This window comes from Clupea harengus, chromosome 26 (assembly GCF_900700415.2).
Source record: "Clupea harengus chromosome 26, Ch_v2.0.2, whole genome shotgun sequence".
Taxonomy (NCBI): Eukaryota; Metazoa; Chordata; class Actinopteri; order Clupeiformes; family Clupeidae; genus Clupea; species Clupea harengus.
In genome coordinates this window covers 8,551,938-8,575,797 of record NC_045177.1, presented here as the reverse complement: position 1 = coordinate 8,575,797, position 23,860 = coordinate 8,551,938, and the positions used below count along the sequence as shown (strand labels likewise).

Genomic DNA, 23,860 nt, shown 5'->3' with positions numbered 1-23,860 from the left:
TTTTTGTAGACTTTTGTCGCAATTTAGGATAATAAGTAGCTCATCTCAAAATTGCTTGCATATGGTTTATGCATATACCGTATACCTTTCTAGAATGTACAGGTATGTTGAAAAAGATTATCTTTACATCATGTTTAAAGATGCGTATTTGCATGTCTGAAATCGTTTTTTTGTTTTTTGCAGCAACCAAATTGGCTAATGATCATTTAGAATTTTGGTTATTATACAATCATATTTTGGAATAGCCTATTCAATTTTGCTTGCGTCATTAGTTACTACTGATAAATAATTATCCTCAAAACATGCAGCTAATATGAATATTGGAATATTTTTTGACGATATTTTCTTCAATAAAACATCTACGTAGTCTTTAATAACACAAGTTGTCTAGTAGAAACACTCCTAACCATGTGGTGGCAGTGTGACACGCTGAAGTTTCTCTGCGCTGAATGAGGAGTTTAGACCATAAACAAAATACAGACCAGGCAGGTAAGTTATGCAGTTTGGAAATGGTTTGTTTCGGCTAATATAGATAAGGGTTTGAAGATATGATAGCAGCTCAAAGGCTTCAGTCTACGAAAATAGCCTGTCAGTTAGAAATTGATGAATGTGTGGACCCCACTTCCCTGCGACCAGACAACAATTTAAAATATATTTTCGGAGTTTTCTATGTGTTGAGCGACGCCTGGTGATAGTCTAGTAGTAGTTACACATGCAACACGTTTTTTCGATCAAATGTTGCACATTCAACCATTGATCGTTCTGGGGATAGACTTGCCACCAATTCTTTGCTTACACTTTCACCTACTTCGCCCGCCTGTAACTGGCGAACAGTCAGATGTCTTCGTACGGAATGCAGGGTGAATTCAGGCAGCCTTACAGCAAGGGACATGTGCTGCTGCTCCATTGATTACGGTAGTGAGTATACACACTCTGTGTGAACTCCTTACGATAGCCTGTTAAATTGCTGTCAACTAGCCACTTGTATCCACTTGGTGGTCAACATCAGTGATTGGGCTTCTACGAAATTCTGCTGCCACCCTGTGGATTACCGCAACTGCCGTAACCTATGCAATGCTTTGCTCTGATTTCTGCTCGGATAAATCCGCATGTTCTATTTTGATCATGTCCGTGCTGGTTAGTGTCCTGTGTAGACCACACACCAGTGTTGTGCACGTTCACACCTCTCATGAACTAGTTCAAAGTTCAGTTCATACAAGTAAACATGAATCGTTCACGTTCATAGTTCACCATTTAAATTCTGAACTAGTTCATAGTTCAGTTCATTTTCTTTCTTTTTTTTTAAAATTATTGCTAATTTTTCAGGAGGACATAATTTGCACAGAAAGGTGAGATGTTTACTGTCGGAAACTTTATCAGACAGTGTGTAAAAATGCCGCACATAATAATAAGGTTGATCGGATGTAGGCCTACTCGCTGAGTCTGCGTCTCTGTTTTCGCTTTCACTTGCCATTTTTATATTGACACCGAGAGCTGTTGCCTTGGAATACGTTGCTTGTTTGGTATACATATGTGTGTGCGATGATTCATGGGTAATGTAGGGCGAAGTCGAGTTAGTTGGTTTAGGTATCGCAGAAATTATACGGGTACTGTTATAGAGGGGGTTCGGGAAATGTGTAATCACTGAGGGTCATCCGATTAGAATGGAAAAGAATGGAGACTTGGATATTCAGTTTGATTCTTCACTCTTTGTATTGCATTAACAACAATGAATGGGATCAATTGTAGGTGGGTGTATGTTTGTATGTGTGTGTGTGTGAGTGAAAGTAAAGTACAAACAGAAAATATACATTAATACACAGCCCTGTAGTAGCCTACCATTTAAAGAATGAATTATACAGGGAACTAAAGGTAATAATTTAACCTCTTCAGCAATGCCATGCTACTGGCTTAATCTCAGATCAACAAGGGTATGTACACTAAATGAAAGACCGCTCAAAAGTTAGCATAGGTAAACCCTGTAACACTCGTATTTGTACATTAGCAGTTTATGCTAAGCGAGTTCACGAACAGTGCATCATGCTAGATTCATTAAGTGACAGTGCTCGTAACAATTATGAGAAAGCTAAACTATAACAAACACATAATGACAAGGTATGCTACAAAGTCAAACTCACGTGTACATGGACGCACACAACTTCAACAAAGTGCAACGTTCAATTATGTGAAAATATGCCCGAAGTTAACTGCTACTCCATCTAAATATGCAGTGTAGCGGTATCAAAACATTGCACCGTGAGAAGTGGAGTCACATGACCAACGCAATTACCAAATATGGTCATTTACCAAAACATGGTCTGTCTGGGCAATTTAACGACAGGTACTGAGCAACGACATGGTACACGCATTCGATTTAGACTGCGTCTTTCCTCAGTAGGCTAGAAGGAAAACATTCCGTAATGTTCTAGCTAGACCTCAGATAATATGAACGTGTTCACCGTTCAAATTCATTATTTGTCATGAAGTTGCGTTCAGTTCATCGTTCTCATAAAAATGAACGTGTTCAATGAACGCGTTCTTTTGAACGCGTTCATGCACAACACTGATCATCATGTATCTAAACATTAAACATCTTATCATATACTACATGTATCTAAACATTAAACATCTTATCATCATGTATCTAAACATTAAACATCTTATCATCATGTATCTAAACATTAAACATCTTACCATATACTACATGTTTCTAAACATGAAACATCTTATCATCATCATCATATGTACATGTAAAAATGAACGCGTTCTTTTGAAAGCGTTCATGCACAACACTGCCACACACCTATTCGGTGTTTTCCCCATAGACCAGCTTATAATGAACAGACCTGAGTACAAACAAGCCTTGTCCATTAAAAAGGTTAAGTTCCGCCATGGGTGGACATTAATGCCTGTTTCCCCTTTTGTTCTGCCAGGGTTGCTATTAATCGAAGCACTTTAGCAACAACATAATCAAGAATGTACTCACCGCAAATATGCAAGTTTGGAACATGGTTCATTCTTCCATTGCAGCCATTTAGAACAACAGGCCTGCCCCACGTGATTTGAAGATTATCTATAGCCTCTCATAGGTAATAGACAAAGACTTCACTACATATCAGGGTGTGTGTGTTATCCCTTTTGCATTGTTTCACAGACTTTCTCCAAAATATCTCATGGCCCTCCTTTGGCTTGGCCAACAAGTCGTGAGCACCAGTAACCGGGTCTGGTTTCCATTGAGTCGGTCGCTCTCATGCAGCAGTAGAGTTCAGCAGAGCTGGACGGACTCACGTGAGCAGCCTGTGGAGTCGCCTGAAGGCCCTGTGTTCTCACGCTCATCCATAGGAACGTTCTTTCAAGACAAGCCTCTCCTAAAGAACCCCTTCCTAGAAGATGCCTTATTGCGAAATTACCTGCGGAGACATTTACCTTCACGGGTAGGTCAGACAGTCGGTCATTTGAATAGTTTTTACTATTATAGGTTTAAGTTGACTGTTTCAATGTTTTCACCACTTGCCTGATTTCGTTGATACTGTCACTGTTCTGCACTGGTGAACGGTGCAGTTTTACCGATGAACTTTTAACACATCTAATGGAAATGTTTTTAGACCTGTGATGAAGACAACATGGTACATATTTGGCCATTCTCAGGTCAGGACACTAAAATGACTTTATTTCTCAGGACGTGGAGGAGGACTTGACTAAGTTTGGGGAGCGCATTGTGCAGGAGGTCGATGCTCTGGGTCTGGAGTGTGAGGAGAACCCTCCTCGCCTGAAGCACTTCGATGCGTGGGGCCGCAGGGTGGACCGCATCCTCACCTGTCCCGCCTGGGCCTGCATGAAGGAGATCTCCGCCGAGGAGGGCCTGGTGGCTGCCGGCTATGAGAGACGCTATGGAGAGTGGAGGTGAATTCAACTGGTGCTATGTAAAATCAACACGTTAATGCTATTTTAATGATTAAATGTGTAGTCTGTTTTGATAAAGTTAGTAAATCTGATGGCTTTTGTTGTGCGGCCCAGGTCACTGCCAGCCTCATCCAACTTCCTCTCTTATTTATTATAGTGCATGACTTTGTGTTGAGGAGATACAACTGAGTGAACCTCATCTTTCTTATCTAAACTCCTTTCAGCCGCGTGTACCAGATGTCTAAGCTCTTCCTCTACGCTCCTTCAGCTGGTCTGTACTCCTGCCCTCTTGCTATGACTGATGGAGCAGCCAAAGTAATTAAGGTGTGAATCTCTGGTGTAAATCTATGGACTGGATGTGTATCCTAAGAAAAGCTAATGCTGTATTTTGATAAGAAAAAAGGGATTCGCTCTTTAGCTGCCATTTCTGCATTGATTTTGCATCGTATGATTTATATTCATGCATGTCACCTAGTCGTTAGGCGAAGCCTCGTCAGTGGAGGAGGCGTTTCAGAGACTGACCTCCCGTGATCCCAAGCGTTTTTGGACCTCGGGTCAGTGGATGACGGAGCGCAAGGGGGGTTCTGATGTTGGTAAGTGTTTATTTAATTTTTTTTTAAAGCCTTGCTCTGTTACATTTTTAGTCTCGTCAATAATAAAGATAAACTTACAGGACAGGCTGAATGCTAACACAACTCACTGAAAACATTGTGTTCACCATCACTTTCCTTGAAAAAACTCTGCAATGCCGTTATTACACCATGAATTTACTCAATCTGTTGACCATGTGAGGTATCCGGCCTCAAAAATGTTTGCTGTTTTTTGTGAGTACTTAAAAATATGTCCTAATCACCAGCTAGTGGGACTGAGACAGTGGCCTGGCCGCAAGCTGATGGCACCCACAAGCTCCAAGGCTTCAAGTGGTTCACATCTGCAACTGATGCGGATATGACGCTCACACTAGCACGGATACCGGACAAAGATGGACGAACTAAACAGGTTTGAGTGCCTTTGTTTATTATATTTGTCCTTTTTTTTGGAAAAGATATATGTGGTATGCTTGAACTCTATCAACTTTATGCTTGAAATATCTTCAAGCTGTCAGTTTCTTTTTCTGACGATGAAAAGTATACAACACGTTAAAAACAGTGGATCCAGTTCACGTTGGTTAATCGCTCAATAATTGAGAAATGAGCGAATCAAACACCATAGCTGCAGAGCCACCTTGACTGTCAGAAGAACTTCCCAATTCAATTTTATGTATTTTTATAGAGCTAATAATCATTGGAATTGTCTCAATGTGCTTTACAGAGCCCAGAGCCAGGGGCAAGGAAAAACGGTGAGGTGGGACCCATGTGCTCAGGGCTGGCTGGATAGAGAGATAGAAAAGAGAGATGGGGAGAGAGAAAAGAAAAAAGGAAGGAATGAAGAAAAGAAACATGTTGAAAGAAACAAGTCCAGTTCCTGTGTGTGGGGGGCGGTAAAGATGGTCCTTACGTTAGAGTGAAAACTTTTTCAGGATTGTTCATGATTCAACAAGACAACAACCTGAAGCATTCCACCAAGAAAACACAGGAGTGGCTTCGAGAGATCTCTGTGTCCTGGAGTGGTCCAGCCAGAGTCCGGATCTGGACCCAATGGAGCATCTCTGGAGAGACCTGAAAATGGCTGTGCACCGATGTTCCCCATCCAACCTGGTAGAGCTCGAACAATTCTGCCAAGAAGAATGAGAGGAACTTCCAAAAGTGTGCCAAGCTTGCAGGATCATTCCCAAGAAGATTGAGGGGTCTGTACAGCTAGACTACCACCTTTCCACATCTCTCATAAATGCCATTTCTTTCCCCACCGCCTCTCTGTACATAGGGCAGTGGAGGTCTGTCTCTGTTTTACGCTGAGGTGCGGGATGGGCAGGGGAACCTCAATGGCATTGAGGTCCAGCGGCTAAAGGACAAGCTGGGCACACGCCAGATGCCCACGGCTGAGGTCCTGCTGCATGGCCTACCAGCACACAGGGTCAGTGCACACGGCAGAGTTACGGTGCATTCGCAAAAGTTTTTCAACTTTTCCACATTTTCTGTTTCACACTTATCTTAAACCGGATTCATTTCATTATTCTCATCAATCTACACACAATGCTCCACAATGACTAAGCAAAACCAGGTTTTTGGAGTGCTTTGTTTATTAAAAATAAAATATCCCATTTCCATAACTCTTCAGACCCTAAGCCATGACACTTGCTATTGAGCTCTGGTGCATCCTATCTCTATCAGTGGTCCATGAGACGCTTCTACCTAATGGAATTAATTGGGCATAATTAGGAAAGGCACACACCTGTCTAAATAAAGTCTCACAGTTGCTGGTGTATGTCAGAGAGAAAACCAAGCCATCAGGAGGAGAGAATTATGCATTAACCTGTGAGACAATCAGGCCACTATACAGTACTATAAAACTGACAATCTGATGGCCAAAACTCAGCCAGTGAACATGACTAACCCTGACCCATAACCCAAGTCTCAGTCACAAACATAAAGTCCAGTTCCTGTGTGTGGGGGGCGGTAAAGATGGTCCTTACGTTAGAGTGAAAACTTTTTCAGGATTGTTCATGATTCAACAAGACAACAACCTGAAGCATTCCACCAAGAAAACACAGGAGTGGCTTTGAGAGATCTCTGTGTCCTGGAGTGGTCCAGCCAGAGTCCGGATCTGGACCCAATGGAGCATCTCTGGAGAGACCTGAAAATGGCTGTGCACCGATGTTCCCCATCCAACCTGGTAGAGCTCGAACAATTCTGCCAAGAAGAATGGGAGGAACTTCCAAAAGTGTGCCAAGCTTGCAGGATCATTCCCAAGAAGATTGAGGGGTCTGAATAATTATGGAAATGGGATATACACATACACACATACATATATATTATTATTTTTGTTTTTTGTTTTTTGTTATTGTTTTTGCTTTGTTATTGTGGAGTATTGTGCTTAGACTGCTGAGAAAATGGATTCAGGTTGATGGTAACATACTGTATGTAGCCATTGTGATTCCCGGTATTATTAATGGTTATTATAATGTGTCATCCGATGTGGTGTTTTGTAATGATTTCAAAACAATATGGCAGAATTATAGAGAGAGAGAAAAACGGTAAACTAACTACCTAAAAGGCATGCAAAAAACCTTGCAGACACCATTAACAACCCGGCGGGCACCGTTAAAAGCTTTCTAACATTTTTTGGGCAATATAGTTAGCGATGTCATGCTTTTCTTACATTTTCGTGTGGTGTTCTGTGCCAGGACACAGAACTACATAGTGCATATCTCAGATGGCTCAGGGGAACAGCAGGTGTATTTCATAGGACCACATATGATCGAAATTAATTTGAAGATGATGTCAAAACTAGTTGCCTACAGAAAGTAAATCAAAACGTTGTTACATAATGTTGCTTTAATGCCAAATGCCATTTTCCCCTCAAGATATCAGAGGAAGGCAGAGGAGTGGCCTCCATTGCTAACATGCTAACCCTCACACGGATCCACAACACAGTGTCTGCCGTGGCCTCAATGAGAAGGTATGGATGCTGTTCGGTTTATTTCTGATGTTATTGACTGACCTGCACGAATCTTCAGATCAATCTGAGTGATATGTGCCCTCAATTTTATGGCCTTCAGGATGGTTCAATTGAGCAGAGAGTATGCGACCAAACGGTTTGTCTTCGGAAAGTTCTTGAAGGACCATCCTTTACATGTGCAAACTATGGCTAGGATGGAGGTGAGTTTAACTGTCCAAGCCTTCCAGAATAGCTAATGTGCCAGAAATGGGCATTTTGGTGAACGTATTTTGTCCAGTAAAAAGCTTTTTGATCAAGTTATCTGTGTCTTTCGCTCCACATTTCATCTCCTCAAAAGAATCCTTAGTTATTGTACTCCTAATGCAACCATTTAATTACTGTAGAGAAGAAACTCTCTCCGGTGTAACTCCCCCTGCCTGCCTGTGTGTCCTGCAGGTGGAGACGCGCGCTGCCTTCCTGCTCCTGATGGAGGTGTGCCGGCTGCTGGGGAGGGAGGAGGGTGGGGTCGCCTCGGACATGGAGCTTCATCTGCTCCGTCTGCTCACCACCGTGGCCAAACTCTACACAGGGAAACAGGCAAGTCCCAGGAGACATCTCTTCACACCCATTGCTGTGTGTACATTAATACTATTGTGCATGTAGTCTTTTACAGGTTAAATAACAATAATGCAATAACAACATAGTATCTACGGGTGGTGTGAAGAAACACACATATAGTCATTGAGATCTGAAATCATAACTCTTGAGTTTTCTGGTTTTGCAGTCCAAATGTTTTGCTATTTTTTATATCATACAAGAGTGGGCTCTGTCTGAAAACAAATGACAACATTCTTCTATATGAAAAAGCATTGTCTCCTCTGTAATGTCCTTTTCCCATAACTATTCTGCTTTTCAGGCTGTGGCTGTGGTCTCTGAGGGTTTGGAGTGTTTTGGGGGTCAAGGATACATTGAAGACACAGGATTACCCAGAATGCTAAGGGATGCACAGGTAGACCTGAGGAACACACAGTTCATTAAACGCCTTTCACGTGGACTGACATTCACCCCCTCCATTAGGGTTTGAAACACATTCACCCCCTCCATTAGGGTTTAAAACATACATCTCATTTCTCCTTCAGGTCTTAAGTATCTGGGAGGGAACTACTAACATTTTGGCCCTGGATGTGCTCCGCTGCATCTCAAAGACCTCGGGGCAAGTTTTGGACTCATTTTTCGCTGACGTGAAGGTATGTAGGATGAGCCCGAGCACTTCAGTCATTGTGTTGCAATTTAAGGTCACAAGGCAAGGCATGTTATCAGACTTTGGGCCATTTTGAAACTTACAATCTCACTGATTTGCCCAGTTTCTCTGCTCTGTCTTGCACTTTACATGACGTAATACAAGTGTATAATGTGTATCATAAGTACCATGTCTTTATAGAAATGGTCTCCAGTATGCTAACTGTTATCCTCATAATGTCAGTGATACTTATCACAAGAGGATTGGTGGTAGCCCTTGTTGAAAAATAAAACCTTTTCTTCCCTTGAAGATGAAGACATTAGGTGTTGGAGCTGATCATGCCCTCCGGCCTGCTGTGGGGGCAGTGAACAGCGCCCTCTCCACCCTTGAGCAGTTCATGCGCTCAGCTGTCCAAAGACCGCCCGCCGTCATGGAGATGGCAGCTCGAGATCTGGCCTACACCCTGGCACGCGTCTATATGGGTATGGAAGTCAATTGGTTGAGACAAAGCTACGTGTGGAATAAAATCCAATAAATGAGTGTGTGCCCTGATACTAAAACTCTTCGCTTGAACACACATCATTCCAAAATATCACAGTAAATGCTGTAAAATTGGTCTTTGTAGAATGCAATTTGTGCAATTTCAACTTATGTAAAAGTCGGGATGAAAAAATGTGCTTCCTCACAGATCTGAGATCTAACCATCATTGCCTCCTCTGTACCGCTCTCAGGTGCGCTGCTTATAAACCATGCCTGCTGGGATGGAGCATCTCAGGCTGATGTTTATGCTGCCTTAAGGTAAGGTCACAGTGCAAAGAGCAATGTGTTTCATCACCTCCTCAGACCGAAAGCTTCCCCCTTATCAATACTGACATAGATAGATAATAATATATGCAGTGAGAAGCATTCAACAGAGATTGTTGTTGATGCGTGATGTCATTTGGATATAACTACTTCATTGTTTTTGTGATTTTACTGAGAATTTCCCTCCTATATTAATAGTCTTTTCATTGTTGTTTTAAGATACAAACTGTACAACTTGCTTAATTTACAAACATCATTTCAACCCAGAGTTAATGGTGCCTGTCTAAATTACAGATGGTGTGAACAGGATCTGTGTCCAGTAGTTACAAAGGATGCCAGAAGCAACTATGACCCAAAGACTAAAGCAATGGATTCAGCCCTGGTCTATGAGGGCAGCAGCCTGGAAACATGAGGACTTGTTGACTTGCTGACTTGCTGAGCAAGGAGATGTGGGGTGCTCTTATCTGGGTGGAATTCTCAGAGTGCAGCTTTGGAATGTGCCTTTTAGAAAGCTTCAAGAAGTGCTTAGGGTATTCTAGTGGACATTGCCCTGGCAATAGCTGTTTGTGACTGAAATACCCTGAAGGCTTGTTAAGTATAACCACAAGCGAAGTTGTTGTTTTTTCTGCATAGACAACATGACCAAAGTGGTGGTATGTTGTTTGTTGGTAACTTTGACTTGCAATCAATAACTTTGAGCACACAACAGTCAATGGATTTGATTATGTATTGCTGTCGCTTGTCAGGGATCATTTTAATGTTGTTGTCTGAAAAAAATGTTAATATATAATGTATATAACTAGCATTTTATTAATCATAATAACTATGCCTTGAAAATATGTGTACAAAATAACTGTAAACAAATAAACTCGTTACCTATGTGATCATTCATTTAAATATTTACATAATTAAAGATGCGTACTTTTATTTTTTGTATTAAATGTATGTGCTGCAAATACGACGGTTTACCGTTTCACACTGAATATAAAAGGGCTTTATTTAGCTTTAAGAAATGGGCAGTCAACATGACGATTTAGGAAGTGGCTGAAGTGACGCGGAGAGGGCGCTACTTCCTATGCGAGAATGCTAAACAAGTGCAGTACTTGCCATGTAAACACTCTTCAGCGAGTTGAGCTGGGTGCAATACTGAGGTCTACGTTTCTTGCAGTTGGTTTTAATTGTATGTCTTTGTTTTCTCTTGAAAGATGCATTCAATTCCATGTCCACTCTGTTCCGTAGTAGTGTTAGTGGGATGAACTGGTTACTGAAGACAGTGAGTGTTATGGGCACCAACAGCACTCGAAACGACTTAAATCATGAATCATATGATCTTAACGTCGTTTTTAGTCGTTGCCTTGAGTGGTTCACACCATGTTGCCTGTTTCGAGTCGAGTGAGCTGGGAAGGACGTCGTCTCAGCTTGTATGGAACAATGTGAGCTTCACGGGAACGCAACCTTTCGTAGGAATTCTGAAGGGAGCCGCTGACGAAGTGAGTAGAAAGGTTTTTAATGTTTCTTATGTGAACATCACATTGATTTGTGTTTTTCGGGTGTCGCTCCTACGAAAATCAGGAGACTGTGTTTACACACCTAGGGTGCAATTGCGCAATGTATTGAAGTTGGTCGCCTAATAGCACAATATGTTCCAGTCTGGCAAATATGTGCCCAATGATCCAGGTGTAGCAATTCAGGTACCAAACACCGTTGTTTTTATGGAGGAAATTTCCTTTGCAAACATTAAAGTGGAAACCCACGGTAACATAACTGCTGTTCAGGTGAAATAAGTTGGTATGGTAACACAATTATGTTGGGCTCACAATATAACGCCATGTATTGACCTAAACCCCTCGTATTTTCTTAAGATTTCGAGTCTCTTAAACTTCGGCCATCTGTGTTAACAGTGCAGTGATGTTATGAACCTGAGTGTCAGCCAGCGCTGCGAGTTTGTCAAGAACACCTCCGACTGTAACCAAGAGAGCGGCTTCATCAACTACCCACGCCTCGCCTTCTGCCGGTTTTCTCCTCAACTCCTGCCCCTGGCCATCACTCTCTATGTAAGACCTACACCCACATGTAGTGGAATAATTTTCATAGTTGCATCTGTAATGAGGATTAAAGACCAGGGCGTATTTGTGTATGAAATAGTTATTCAGTGGTCTGGAAATACATTTCAGCCGTCAGGCAGTCAACACTTAGATGGATTCATATGAAAGCTAGTTTATTAAATGTTGTATAGATATAAATCATGCCGACAAGCATCAGTAGGCTAATAGTGCTCTAGTTAATTAATAATGTTTCCATTAATAATTACTCTCTGTGTCTGTTGGTGAAATGGCAAAGCAAGTAGTAGCTTGCACATCAGTGGTCACTGGGTTGGGCATCTGCTCAGGAGAGGTTTTAGGGAAATGGTCACATTGTGTCCCCAAATGTATCCCATATGGATCGTATTATGCACTTGTGGTTTGATGATGTTGTAAACCATTTCATGTGTAACATGTTTACCAGACGATACTGATTAATTATATTGTCTTCACTATTACTTGAGTTGGATCTGTAATATTATTATTAATTTAAAATGTAGACTCTAAAGAGCGACTGGATTTGCATGCCTTATTTATACTGTCTGGCCTTTAGAACAAATCCTTTGGACAAATACTACTTCTTTGTTCTTGCTGTTCATTTGAGGTCAAAGGTTAACACTGAAACCGGTCTCTCTCCTCTTGTCTCACTACAGGCTGTATGGCTCCTCTTCTTGTTCCTGGCACTTGGACTTGCTGCCTCCAAATTGTTAGTTTTGTGGTTTCTTTCAAACTGTCATCTTCTTTCTCTGTGTTCTTAGTGTTTAGTTACACCATCCTGTGGTGAACAGGCCGTGGCATGTGACTGCTTCCCTCTACCAGTCCTGCCCCGAGCACCTTTAGTATTTGTTTTTGAGAGGAGAGGGTGGGGGGGGGGGGGGGGGGGTGTACCTTTTCAGTTGAGCTCACGTGCTTAGGTGACTTCACTGATAGTACACAGTCACATGAGGGTTTCAGTCACCTTACTGCTGTAAAGTTTACTGTCCAGCTAGCATGCTGATAAGAATTGTGCATTTGCGCTTTATTTTATTGTAGATGTGAGAACCCATACGGGGCACTTTCTAGCGCTGCGTCACGTGATGATGAAGTGAAAGCAGATGACATTGTGTGGTTTTGCATTAAATTGCTGTGCGTGTCAATGTTCAAACAGGAAGATCTGTTGGATTTCCTCTTTTAACACAGATAAGGGACAGAGCGTACTGTAACAAAAGCCTTCAGTTCAGGTTCTGGTCAAAGCAGTTTTCTGTGTTGGCACTGGAGTACCCAACGTGAAAACAAAAGCCTGCAGGCCTGAAGTGCAGGTACAGCATACAGAAACAAAAGCCTGCAGGCCTGAGGAGCAGCTGAGGACGTATTTCCATTTCTTTGCTACATTTGTACCTCAGGAGTGTTCAGGTTTTTTTTTTTGTTTTGCACTTCAGCGCTGCAGGTTTTCGTTTTTGTGTGTTACATCTGCGCCTCAGGTTCTCAAGTCTTTGTTTGTTTGTGTTTTTTCTTTTTGTGTGTTTGTAGTTTGCACTTCAGAGCTGCAGGTTTTTGTTTTCACATTATGTGCTTTGCACTTGGTTAGCTCTGGTATAGGAAATAAATGCTGTTTATATGACCATCACATTATTGCCAAAAAGGGAGCATCTATTCAGCCCCATCAGTTTTGCAACTGCTTTCTGTAAATGAAGTTGAGCCTGCGGAAGCAGAAGTTGTCTGAACTGATATGAGTAATACTAAATGTATCAGATTTGTCAAGCTTGTTTAGCTAGCAGTGGCTTTATATTATGATCTACTCCTAGTTGTTGGACCTGAGCTGCTCTGTATTACTGATTGAAGATGGAGCCATATACTCTGTGATTTTTTTTTTTTAATGTTCTTCTTCCTTTGTCTTTCTCCACAGCTTCTGCCCAAACCTGTCGGCCATTTCCTCCATCCTAGGGCTGACTCACAACGTCGCTGTATCCTTCGGAGCACAGGAGATGTCCAAGCCCCTTAAATGAACATGCATATTGCAGTGAAATGTGCACGCTTTCTAATAGAATTCAATTCAATTAAACTTTATTTCGCCATGTATACAGATACTAGGAATTTTTTTTGGTATTCTCCATGCAGGCTATAGCATCACAAATAGAACAACAAGACAACACAGAACAACAATACAAGGACAGATAGTACCAGTATGAGCAAAATAATAAATAAGAATGGAGGTAGTGCAACAATAATAATGTTAAATAAAGTTAAATAAAGTGCTATAAAGTTCATGTTGCAATGCAGTGGTTTAACGTCCTCATACAGTTGTGCTCCTTGACCTCGTGTTCAGGGCGTGACCTTTCTGGCTCTGGGGAACGGAGCCCCTGATGTGTTCAGCGCTATGGCTGCCTTCTCCAGGCCCCACACCGCTGGACTGGCCATCGGGGCCCTTTTTGGTGGGTTCTCACTGTTAATGTCACTCTTTGTATTCTCATTCAGATTTCCCCTAATGCTATACACTGGAAATGAATGGAATCTGGTGTAGTTGATACAGTAAGGCATCTTATTTCATGCACTTGATGATGAACAGGATTTGTATATGATTTAATATGTGCTACCACTAAACATTTATTATAGGCAGTAGCGACTCCCCACATGCATAGTAACTCTTGTCTTGTAGGTGCTGGGATCTTTGTGACCACTGTACACGCACACACACACACATACACACACACACACACACACACACTCCCCACATGCATAGTAACTCTTGTCTTGTAGGTGCTGGGATCTTTGTGACCACTGTACACACACACACACACACACACACACACACACACACACACACTCCCCACATGCATAGTAACTCTTGTCTTGTAGGTGCTGGGATCTTTGTGACGACTGTTGTGGCTGGCAGCGTGGCTTTGGTCAAGCCCTTCACCCTGGCCTCCCGACCCTTTCTGAGGGACATGATTTTCTACATGGCAGCTGTGTTCTGGACTTTCACCATTCTCTACAAAGGGCATATAGCCTTGGCAGAGGCACTAGGTGGGTGACGCAGTGCATTAACTGATGTGTGTGTGTGTGTGTGTGTGTGTGTGTGTGTGTGTTTGTGTGTGTTTACTCTGTAATATTAGCTGGATTCAATGGCATGTAATGTAATGGCCTTATGATCTCAAATGGGAAATAATACACATGTTAACCTCACTGTGAGACAGAAGTCTTGAATAGTCTGAAGATCACAGTACATATTGCTGAACTTCACATGGCACAGGGCTGAATAAAACAGCCTTGCATGCACTCTACGAACCGTCAAAAGCTCTTCCAACTTTCAATTAAGTCATGGTTCGTCACAGTGCTTGGTAGCGTTATAAGGCAATATGGTTACCATGGCACCTCATGGTACCAATGTGTAGGTGCGATCAGCAACGCTTGTATTTCAGGTCCTAAATCACTGAAAATGATACATTTTTGGTTTATTCAATAACTTTCATTGTTGGAATTGTTAGGTCTATGTGAACCATAGCCATTAGTGACATTCATATCCATGACCGTTAGTGACAGCAACTGAGATATTAAAAGCCATGAAGACACAATGAGTCACTGAGTGACGGTTCTTTTGTGATATAGGATACATAGGCCTGTATATGGTGACTGTTTTTTTGTGATATAGGGTACATAGGCCTGTATATGGTGACTGTTTTTTTGTGATATAGGGTACATAGGCCTGTATATGGTGACTGTTCTTTTGTGATATAGGGTACATAGGCCTGTATATGGTGACTGTTCTGATGTGTGATAGGGTACATAGGCCTATATATGGTGACTGTTCTTTTGTGATATAGGGTACATAGGCCTGTATATGGTGTATGTTGCCGCTGTCCTGGTGAGCGCCTATATCTATAACTACCGGAAGCGCTCCATCAATGGGCCAACCCCAGTACAAACACCAGGTAAAACGAATCAATTATTTGTGTCACAGTAAATGCATTGCTGCCAAGCCTTGAATAAGATCATGTTAATTTCATAGTAAAAAGTGAGATAGAATTTAGCTACTAAATACAAATGTTGCTACTGGCATGAGAACTCGGTTGTTTTAGTAGATTGATTTTCAAAGTTTCTAAATTATATTTAATGGTTAAGTTACCTGCTGCTGATGATTGTCCCACTGCCTGTAGATGACAAAAGATTCCGCTTATTTGTCTTTACCCGGCAGATTTGCTGACTAGCGGTGAATACAGTGAGAGTCTCAACAAGAGCATACAGACATATGGTAAGCATGACGTGTGTGTAAGTGTATGTGTGTGTTCTCTTGGATCACCGTGGATACCGTCATATTGTAGCTGGCTGCATTTCAAACTAGCATTACATTCAAGGGAAGGGAAGGAAATTACATAAATTGTACTTTTTTTTTTTTTTTTTTTTTTTTTTTAATAAAAGAGTGGGCATTAATCTGGAAAAAGGTGAATGCAGCATTTTCCTCATGTAGGACATCAGTGTATTATGTTAAGTGGAAAGGATTTGGGTCAGCCAAGGGTCAAAGTAAGAGAATTTCAGAACTTTACAGCATTGCAGGAGTTCCAAGGAGGAACTTGGAGACACAGCCATCATCAGCTAGACCTTATGTAGTTCATGTATTTTTAATAAAATTCACTTTCAGTTCAGTGTCAGTCCTAAAATGAGGAATCAGTTTAACAGTTTTTTTAAAGGAACCAGCTACTTTTTGAAATGATGCAAAGTTGGGGCTTTACTTTTTGCAACATTTGAACCGAGAGCATCTCATTCTTACTCCTGGCAACTCAAAATACCGAAATCTGCCAGATGAATTGCCAGAATTCTGATCCATTGATCCATTGCATTATTTGTTTGATTAAAGTGTTGGCTTTTTCCATGTTGTCCAAATCCCTTCTGCTAATTTTCTGTATTTCTTTTTGCTCTGGTATCACAGATGAGGAGTACCAGCCTCTGCTCCCCCACACACTCTCCACCAGCCAGATCCTCCTGGGCTCTCTGAGGCCCGTGGACAGCAGGAGGTGGAGGAGGAAACCCTGGACCTGGAGGGTCTTGAAGCTGGTGAAGGTAGGCGTCCGCTGGCTGTGTGCTGGGCTGCGTTGTGTTGGCTTTGTGCCACAATGCTAACAGTTGGCTTTATTCCCCAATGCTAACAGTTGGCTTTGTGCCCCAATGCTAACAGTTGGCTTTATTCCCCAATGCTAACAGTTGGCTTTATTCCCCAATGCTAACAGTTGGCTTTATTCCCCAATGCTAACAGTTAAGGCATTCAACTTCCTTGTCAGGGGGCCTGTCTTCCATTCCGGTAGAAGAGTTGGCCTCATGTCAGGCCTCTTAACAATACTGATTACAAGTAGAGTTGCATTCCTATTTGTGATTGCTGTCTATGTGGCTATGAGCTCAAATGAATGGATTCTTTGTTAGTTGTTGCCATCCAGAATAGCTGAAAGTTGCGAGACCTACCTGTATCACATGCGCAGTTCTGGTATGAGATAATTATGAGATAATGCCTTCTCTGAGCATGATGATCTGTATTAATGGTAACTGCAAGCACACAAATCAATCTTGTTTGGACAATGACTTGATAGAATGAATCATGATGACGGGTGTGCAATAGCTTTTTTTTCTTTAATCACTTTTGAATCAAACTCTTAGGCTACCATGAATTGTCTGGGATTTTCACATTTCACAATGGTTAAGCGTAGCCTGTCACATTACAAAATGCTATCATTACCAGTCCTCCCCGTTAGATGTCCCTCTCTCGTTCAACTTCAACGAACTGCAAACGCATAGAGGAAAACCTGTTCCATTTTTCACCGGTAAAGCAACAAAGCCCATGTTTGCCTTAAAAAAAAAAAAGCCTTTAGCCTTTTCTTTAGTAGTTTTCACAGTTTATTTCCAGTGTCTCTGCATTTTGTAAATGTATGTATGTTCCCTTTAGAGTAGAGGGACCAGATCTCGACTCTGACTAACGATCCAATTTCCCGCTGTGACACGAGAAAAATTCGGTCTTGTGCCGTTTTGTAGACTTGAACAATGTTATCAGGGTAGACATATGTGCCAAAAAAGAAATCTCTCTCTCTCTCTTATTTATATAATATATATATAACACGTAAACACACGTATATATCTTGCTACAACACTGTATTGATTTTTAAATCTGATTTGTATCTGTCCCAACAGATGCCTCTGGAGGTGCTGCTGCTCCTCACTGTGCCTGTAGTGGACCCAGACAAGGAGGACCACAACTGGAACAGACCCCTCAACTGCCTCCACCTCATCACTGGCCCTCTCGTGTGTGTTCTCACCTTTAATTCAGGACAATGTGAGTTTGCACACGTGTGTGTGTCTGTGTCTGTGTCTGTGTCTGTGTCTGTGTGTGTGTGTGTGTGTGTGTGTGTGTGTGTGTGTGTGTGTGCGTGTGCGTGGATCCATGTTTCATTGTGGCCATCCTTGTGGGTACATTCTTGGCAGACTGGCAGGTTTCTAATTGTTTGTTGCCTTTTTTGTGCCGTTGCTCTGATAATAATTAATTTAATTCCAAATAGCTGCTCTTTTGCTGCTAAGAGCTTTTTAGACAGCATTGTTGTCACAGTAGCCTTGTTTCAGATGGAATGCAGCTGTTGTCTGGTGGCTCCTCGTAAAGGTCTTGCTAGTGGCTCAATCTAACTACCATAATTGTTTCATTGATTTGTTTATGACAAGTTTTCAATGGAGGGCCACCATTTGAACTAACGATACAACTTTAAGACATGCAGAACGTATTATGGAAATTGGGGAGAAATGCACTACCCTAATCAAAGACTAATCTCACACATGATCTAGAAACACGACTGCGTTTGCTTTCTAATTTCAAACACCCCAGACATGCCCAAGTAGATTATGACTACTTATCACTTAAAGAATGTGCCCTCTCGGGTGGTGTGACTGTACTCCATTTTAAGCTGACCTCATTTCTGTCCAAAAGACTGATGGCCTTACCTTGTGCCAACAGTATTTCTGAAAGTTATTAGAGCCACAGAATATTTCATATGCAAGGGTAAAGTTATACATTTTCTCAGTAAATCTGTTTTATGTTGATTCTAGATTTTACTGATCCCAAAACTCTAATGCAAAATTATATCATGTCTTCATAGAGGTGTTTTCATTCTTGGTTTCTTACCTTCTTTAAACCCAACAATTAACATGAACAGTTCGCACACACTATTGAAAATTCTTCATAAAGTATTTTAATGTTTCCAGATGGCCTGTACCTAATCGAGGGTGAGTTTCCTGTCTGGGCACTGGTGGTGCTTTTTGGCGTTTTCTTGGCTGCTATCGTCTTCTGCAGCACCACCAATGAGCATCCGCCGGAGTACCACTTTGTAAGTATTTGGTAGTTTGTTTCTACACTGTTTGAGTGTTGAACGTTCTGTATTAGGTCAATAATTAGTTTGGGCTTAGAGGGGTATTCAACAAATCAAGAATACAGAGCAAAACCAAATCCGGCTCTTGGTACCCATGTGTGTGGTCCAGTTTTAGGCGGGTGCTCAGCACAATTATTTGGCCATCTGAGAAATACTACTTTATGGGATACCAGACTTGATGAAGCTGGATCAGCAGTTCACCCACTAATCTATTAATCTCCCAAAACAATCTGTATTTGACTTTGTTTCAAATCTGTGGACATGTAGGTGAATCGCTAGTATATTGTTGACGGTTTAATGATTTGTATTGGTTTGTTCATTAACTGCTAACTGCTAAAGGATTTAATTGAATTATAGCATTTTATATAGAAACTAGCCAATAAAAACAAACCCAGAAAGTACTTCATACAATTCTTAAATATCTTCCTTAGTCAGTGTGTCTCTTTACCTGTTTATGGACACTAAAATGTGTCTGCCGTCCGTCAGCTGTTTACCTGTTAATGGACTGTAGCATGTGTCTGCCGTCCGTCAGCTGTTTACCTGTTAATGGACTGTAACATGTGTGCCCTCCGTCAGCTGTTTTCCCTGCTGGGGTTTGTGGTGAGCGCTCTGTGGATCAACACGGCAGCCTCTGAGGTGGTGAGTGTGCTGCACATGCTGGGGATCGTCTTCAGCCTCAGCAACACGGTGCTGGGCCTCACACTGCTGGCCTGGGGCAACAGCATCGGAGGTGAGAATACACTCTCACTCTCTCACTCTCTCTCACTCAATCACATACACACGCACGCTTAACATAAGGATACAATTATGCAGTGGATGAGATTCATATGGTAGTAGGAGCAGGGATGTTCTAAAAGGGGGAGATTGCAACCTTTCCAGGTTTCCCATTGACAGAAGCCTTAATGGCTGAGGAGCCTTCGTTTGGGTCACGTGTATCACTGTGAGCCAATGGTATCAGTTCTCTGGCGTCACCAAACATTTTCTTAACATTATGACAGTTATTCTTGTAACAAAGCAGATTTTCTGGAGCCTTGAACACGAGCTAGAGATGATCAGGTTATCTACTGCCTTTCATAGAAGTGTACAAAACTACTCCATAAGTGGACATTTAAGTGACTGTCACCACGTATTGATAAAAAATAGACTGATAATGTATTGAGTGTTATAACTGAGAGTATGAACCTGACTGCAATGATACAGGAATGATGTGCATTTCAAACTAGTCAATCAGGTCTTGTGTGCTTCCACAGATTTAGTCTCGGACATTACGATAGCCCGTCAGGGTTATCCCCGCATGGCCATATCCGCCTGTTTCGGAGGAATCCTCTTCAGTATCCTTTCTCTCTCAGGGAAGTGGCCTGGATCACGAGTCAAACGGTTGCCACGAATCAGCATGTTTTTGGCCCATGAAGGAAACGACCGCAGACACTTTCAGTTCAGCTGTCTCTGAGTGGCCCATTGTTAGAATGCATAAGGCAGCTGATCAGACAGATGGCCCTCAGATGGCGCTGTTACCTTCACGAGGCTTGAGATTTTGTTCAAAGATTTGAATTGATCTTTACCATGACATTTCGCCTCTTTGGAGGTTTTTCTCCGAATTTCGTTTTTTGCGAATACAATGACAATAAAGGCTTTTCTATTGCTATTCTATTTCTATTACTGTTTGTGTATTTGCCATTAACTCGGCCTCTTTCAGACATGTTGTTTGGTATAGGTCTGGGCTGCTTGCTGCAGATGTTCGGTGGTAATCACATAGTGACGGTAGGTCCCCTGCCTCCCCTGTTCAGAGGCCTTAGCCTTGATGGGAGCTCTGATGTCTTTAAATATCTTCAGTGGTCATCATGTCCCAGTTCTGATCTGTGTTTTGTATTATCGCACTCGTTCTTTTGTTTCTTCAAAGAGACACTAACTGAAATAGAACCGAACGCGTCATGTACAATCAAGGGATCTCTAACGGTCTTAAAAACAAGCATGTCGTATATCTTTAGAATCAGTGAATGTATGTTTTTGTTAGAATTCATGTCCATTCAATACATCGCATCACATAGCATGAGAATCAGAGGCTAATCTCTCTTCCTCTCTCTTTTTTTTTCTTTTCTTTTCTCTTCTCCTCTCCTCTCCCCAGCTGGAACCAGAGGGTCTTCTGTGTTGGATCCTGTCCGGTGCTCTGGGGCTCAGTCTGGTTCTGTCATTCGTGCTCATCCCACTGCAGTGCTTCCATCTCACCCGCGCCTACGGCATCTTCCTCATCGTCTTCTACTTCATCTTCCTCCTGGTGGCCCTCCTCACCGAGTTTGGGAAGATCCACTTGGGGGCGCTGTGATGCTCTTTGAGGGACTGACCAGGATGGTGAAGGAACATCTGCACTGTGATGATCACAGAACTGAAGCAGCGATGCAACAGACAATCTGCTGGTTGTTAACTGTCCACAGGCAGTGTGTTCCACCCCTCCAGTATAATTGAGAAGTCCACAACAGGTGGATGTGTTCTGTTGCATTACACATTTCTTTTTATTATTTGTGATTTTGTGAATGTGCAGTCCATGGAGGAAAGAAATGTGTCTTATTTAAGGCTCCCACATGAATGTGTGATGGGATGAACAGAATGTTCTTGGCTCTGCGTGGGTATCGTCTGTTTTGTGCCAGTAATGCTTCGGAGGTGATGGATAGCCTTTTCAGCCCCACATCCTCTACACAACATGTTCCGTTTATTTGACATCCTCAAATGAGAGCCACACATGTTCATCCTTTGACTAAAGGGTGTATATGTGAATTAGCATTAGCATTTCTAGTGGAAACAATGTTTTGATAATCTGTGGCATTTTCAATTAGGGTTTGTTTTGTTTATTTTTGTTGTTTTTGATCTAAAAAAGGTGAGTAGGTTACAACACCAATAAATCAACCACAAGCACATTAGAATGCCATCGAGTCATGCCTATTGCAGGACATTGGGCCATGCAGACATTATTCCACGAGAAGTGATCTGAGCAAATATGGGAACATTTTCTTAAGCACTGCTTGAACAATGGATGCATCGTCAGTCTGTCCTGTTGGGCTAGAATACATAAATGGTGATTTGTCTTACGTAGAAAAAGAATGAAGCTCTATGCAAGTACTGTACTATCTTTGAAGGGTCACTGATCTTCACCACCATCTTCAAAGGTCAGGAAGAGTTGTATGTAAAACATGTAGTTAAACACAAGGGATGTAAAATCTCAATTCAACATTTGTATTGATGGTATTAAAACACAGTTGAACACTTCACCGCGTGATTACAATCATTTTCATCCACTCTGATTTGACTTTTCCAAGTCCTTTTTCCCCAGATTTTAATTGCTCCTTTTTTGGAAGAATAATCTCATCCTTTTGAAAATCCCAACTCTTCTTTTCTTCTCTGACTTCGGTGCCTTCTTCTCAGCCTGTTGAAGGGCTTTCTCCCGTTTGTTGAGTTCTGTGTTTTTAACCCGGTCCTCTTGCAGGTCACACTCTGCAATGTGTTGAGGTATGCTTTCAGAATTATCCTGAGGAAAAATAAGTACCCAGTCTTTGAATGTATGAAATAAGTATGTACAAAAACCTAAAAAGCCATAGGCCTACAGTGTCAGAAGAAATGATTCATGTAAATCTTCAATGTCACAAAGTTAAACATCATTCAAGGAAGGCCACAGAAAAGAGTGCAGCCCTGGGAAACAGAGAGAAAAGTACCTGGAGATGCCTGGAGATCACCTTAGATGGACTCTGAAAAAATATAACACATGTCCACATATCAAGTTATTGATACAGTTAGAAATGCTTCCTCAAGGCAATAGGCAATTTCTGGTGCCCAGAAACACAAAAAGCCTGTCTCACCGGTCTGTCCATCTGGATCATCAGGTCTTTCATGACATTGTCCTTGCAGACAACAACGGAAATAAAAGAGCACAAGTAGAGTATAGATGACCCAGAGTGTAAAATAGTAGAAGTGTGTGTGTGTGTTGGGTTTGTCCCTCCTGTAAAACCATTGTGAATTATAGAGTTTTTATTCAATGAAGAACGTGAATGCTGGCTAAGAAGTCTGTGTGTGGGCTATTGTAGTGCTCTTGATCTCCAGGGTGAAGATGGGATGGTGTCGGTCTATGTCATAACTTGTAACAAGTGTGCAAAATATGGAAAAAGAACACATGCAATATTGTTGTCAAATAAATTAAAAAGCTTTATTAATAAAATATATAATTACAATTATTTAATTGCTCCTTTTGCGGAAAAAGAATGATCGGATTCTTTTGAAAAATCCTCTTTTCTTCTCTGCCTTCTGTTCTTTCTTCTCTGCCTGTTGAAGGGCTTTCTCCTGTTTCTTTACTTCAGTGATTTTCACCCGGTCCTCCTGCAGGTCACTCATAGTGCTTTCAGAATTGTCCTGAGGAAAAATACAAAACCAGTCTTTGAACGTATGATATAAGTATGTACAAAAACTTAAAAAGCCAATGCATTGTCACAAGAAATGATTCAGGTAAATCTTCAATGTCACAACGTTAAACATCATTCAAGGAAGGCCACAGAAAAGAGTGCAGCCCTGGGAAACAGAGAGAAAAGTACCTGGAGTGTGACCACTGCAGTGCCAGTGGCCCCATGTGTTTGAAAATGGCCCCATTGTGCCTCGCACACCTTAGATGGACTCTGAAAAAATATAACACATGTCCACATATCAAGTTATTTGTATATTTTATACAGTTAGAAATGCTTCCTCAAGGCAACAGGCAATATCTGGTGCCCAGAAACACAAAAAGCCTGTCTTACCGGTCTGTCCATCTGGATCCTCAGGTCTTTCATGACCTTGTCCTTGCAGACAACAGCGGAAATAAAGGTGCACAGCAAGGCCTCCTCTCTTTCCCTCATCTCTCTCTCCCACGCTACTCTCTCCTGCACCCTCTCCCTCTCCAGAGC

The 23,860-nt window shown here is 41.8% G+C and overlaps 2 protein-coding genes across 2 annotated transcripts; both read left to right on the top strand.

Moving 5' to 3' along the window:
- The first annotated feature begins 742 nt into the window (after positions 1-742).
- LOC105907375 (acyl-CoA dehydrogenase family member 11-like) lies at positions 743-10,387 on the top strand. Its single transcript, XM_031563608.2, has 15 exons — positions 743-915; positions 3,155-3,434; positions 3,680-3,903; positions 4,128-4,227; positions 4,379-4,496; positions 4,760-4,902; positions 5,767-5,916; positions 7,367-7,461; positions 7,562-7,661; positions 7,897-8,037; positions 8,357-8,449; positions 8,580-8,687; positions 8,991-9,162; positions 9,412-9,478; positions 9,779-10,387. The coding sequence occupies exons 2-15, from the start codon at positions 3,174-3,176 to the stop codon at positions 9,894-9,896; spliced, it is 1,890 nt and encodes a 629-aa protein (XP_031419468.1). The 5' UTR covers positions 743-915; positions 3,155-3,173; the 3' UTR covers positions 9,897-10,387.
- A 113-nt stretch (positions 10,388-10,500) lies between these two features.
- Positions 10,501-23,142, top strand: LOC105907374 (mitochondrial sodium/calcium exchanger protein). Its single transcript, XM_031563609.2, has 15 exons — positions 10,501-10,974; positions 11,386-11,538; positions 12,219-12,271; positions 13,451-13,508; positions 13,871-13,976; positions 14,401-14,568; positions 15,366-15,473; positions 15,737-15,793; positions 16,469-16,599; positions 17,716-17,857; positions 18,775-18,896; positions 19,515-19,668; positions 20,189-20,269; positions 20,635-20,699; positions 21,064-23,142. Exons 1-15 carry the CDS (start codon positions 10,801-10,803, stop codon positions 21,259-21,261), a joined length of 1,770 nt encoding a protein of 589 aa, XP_031419469.1. The 5' UTR covers positions 10,501-10,800; the 3' UTR covers positions 21,262-23,142.
- Positions 23,143-23,860: the final 718 nt, after the last annotated feature.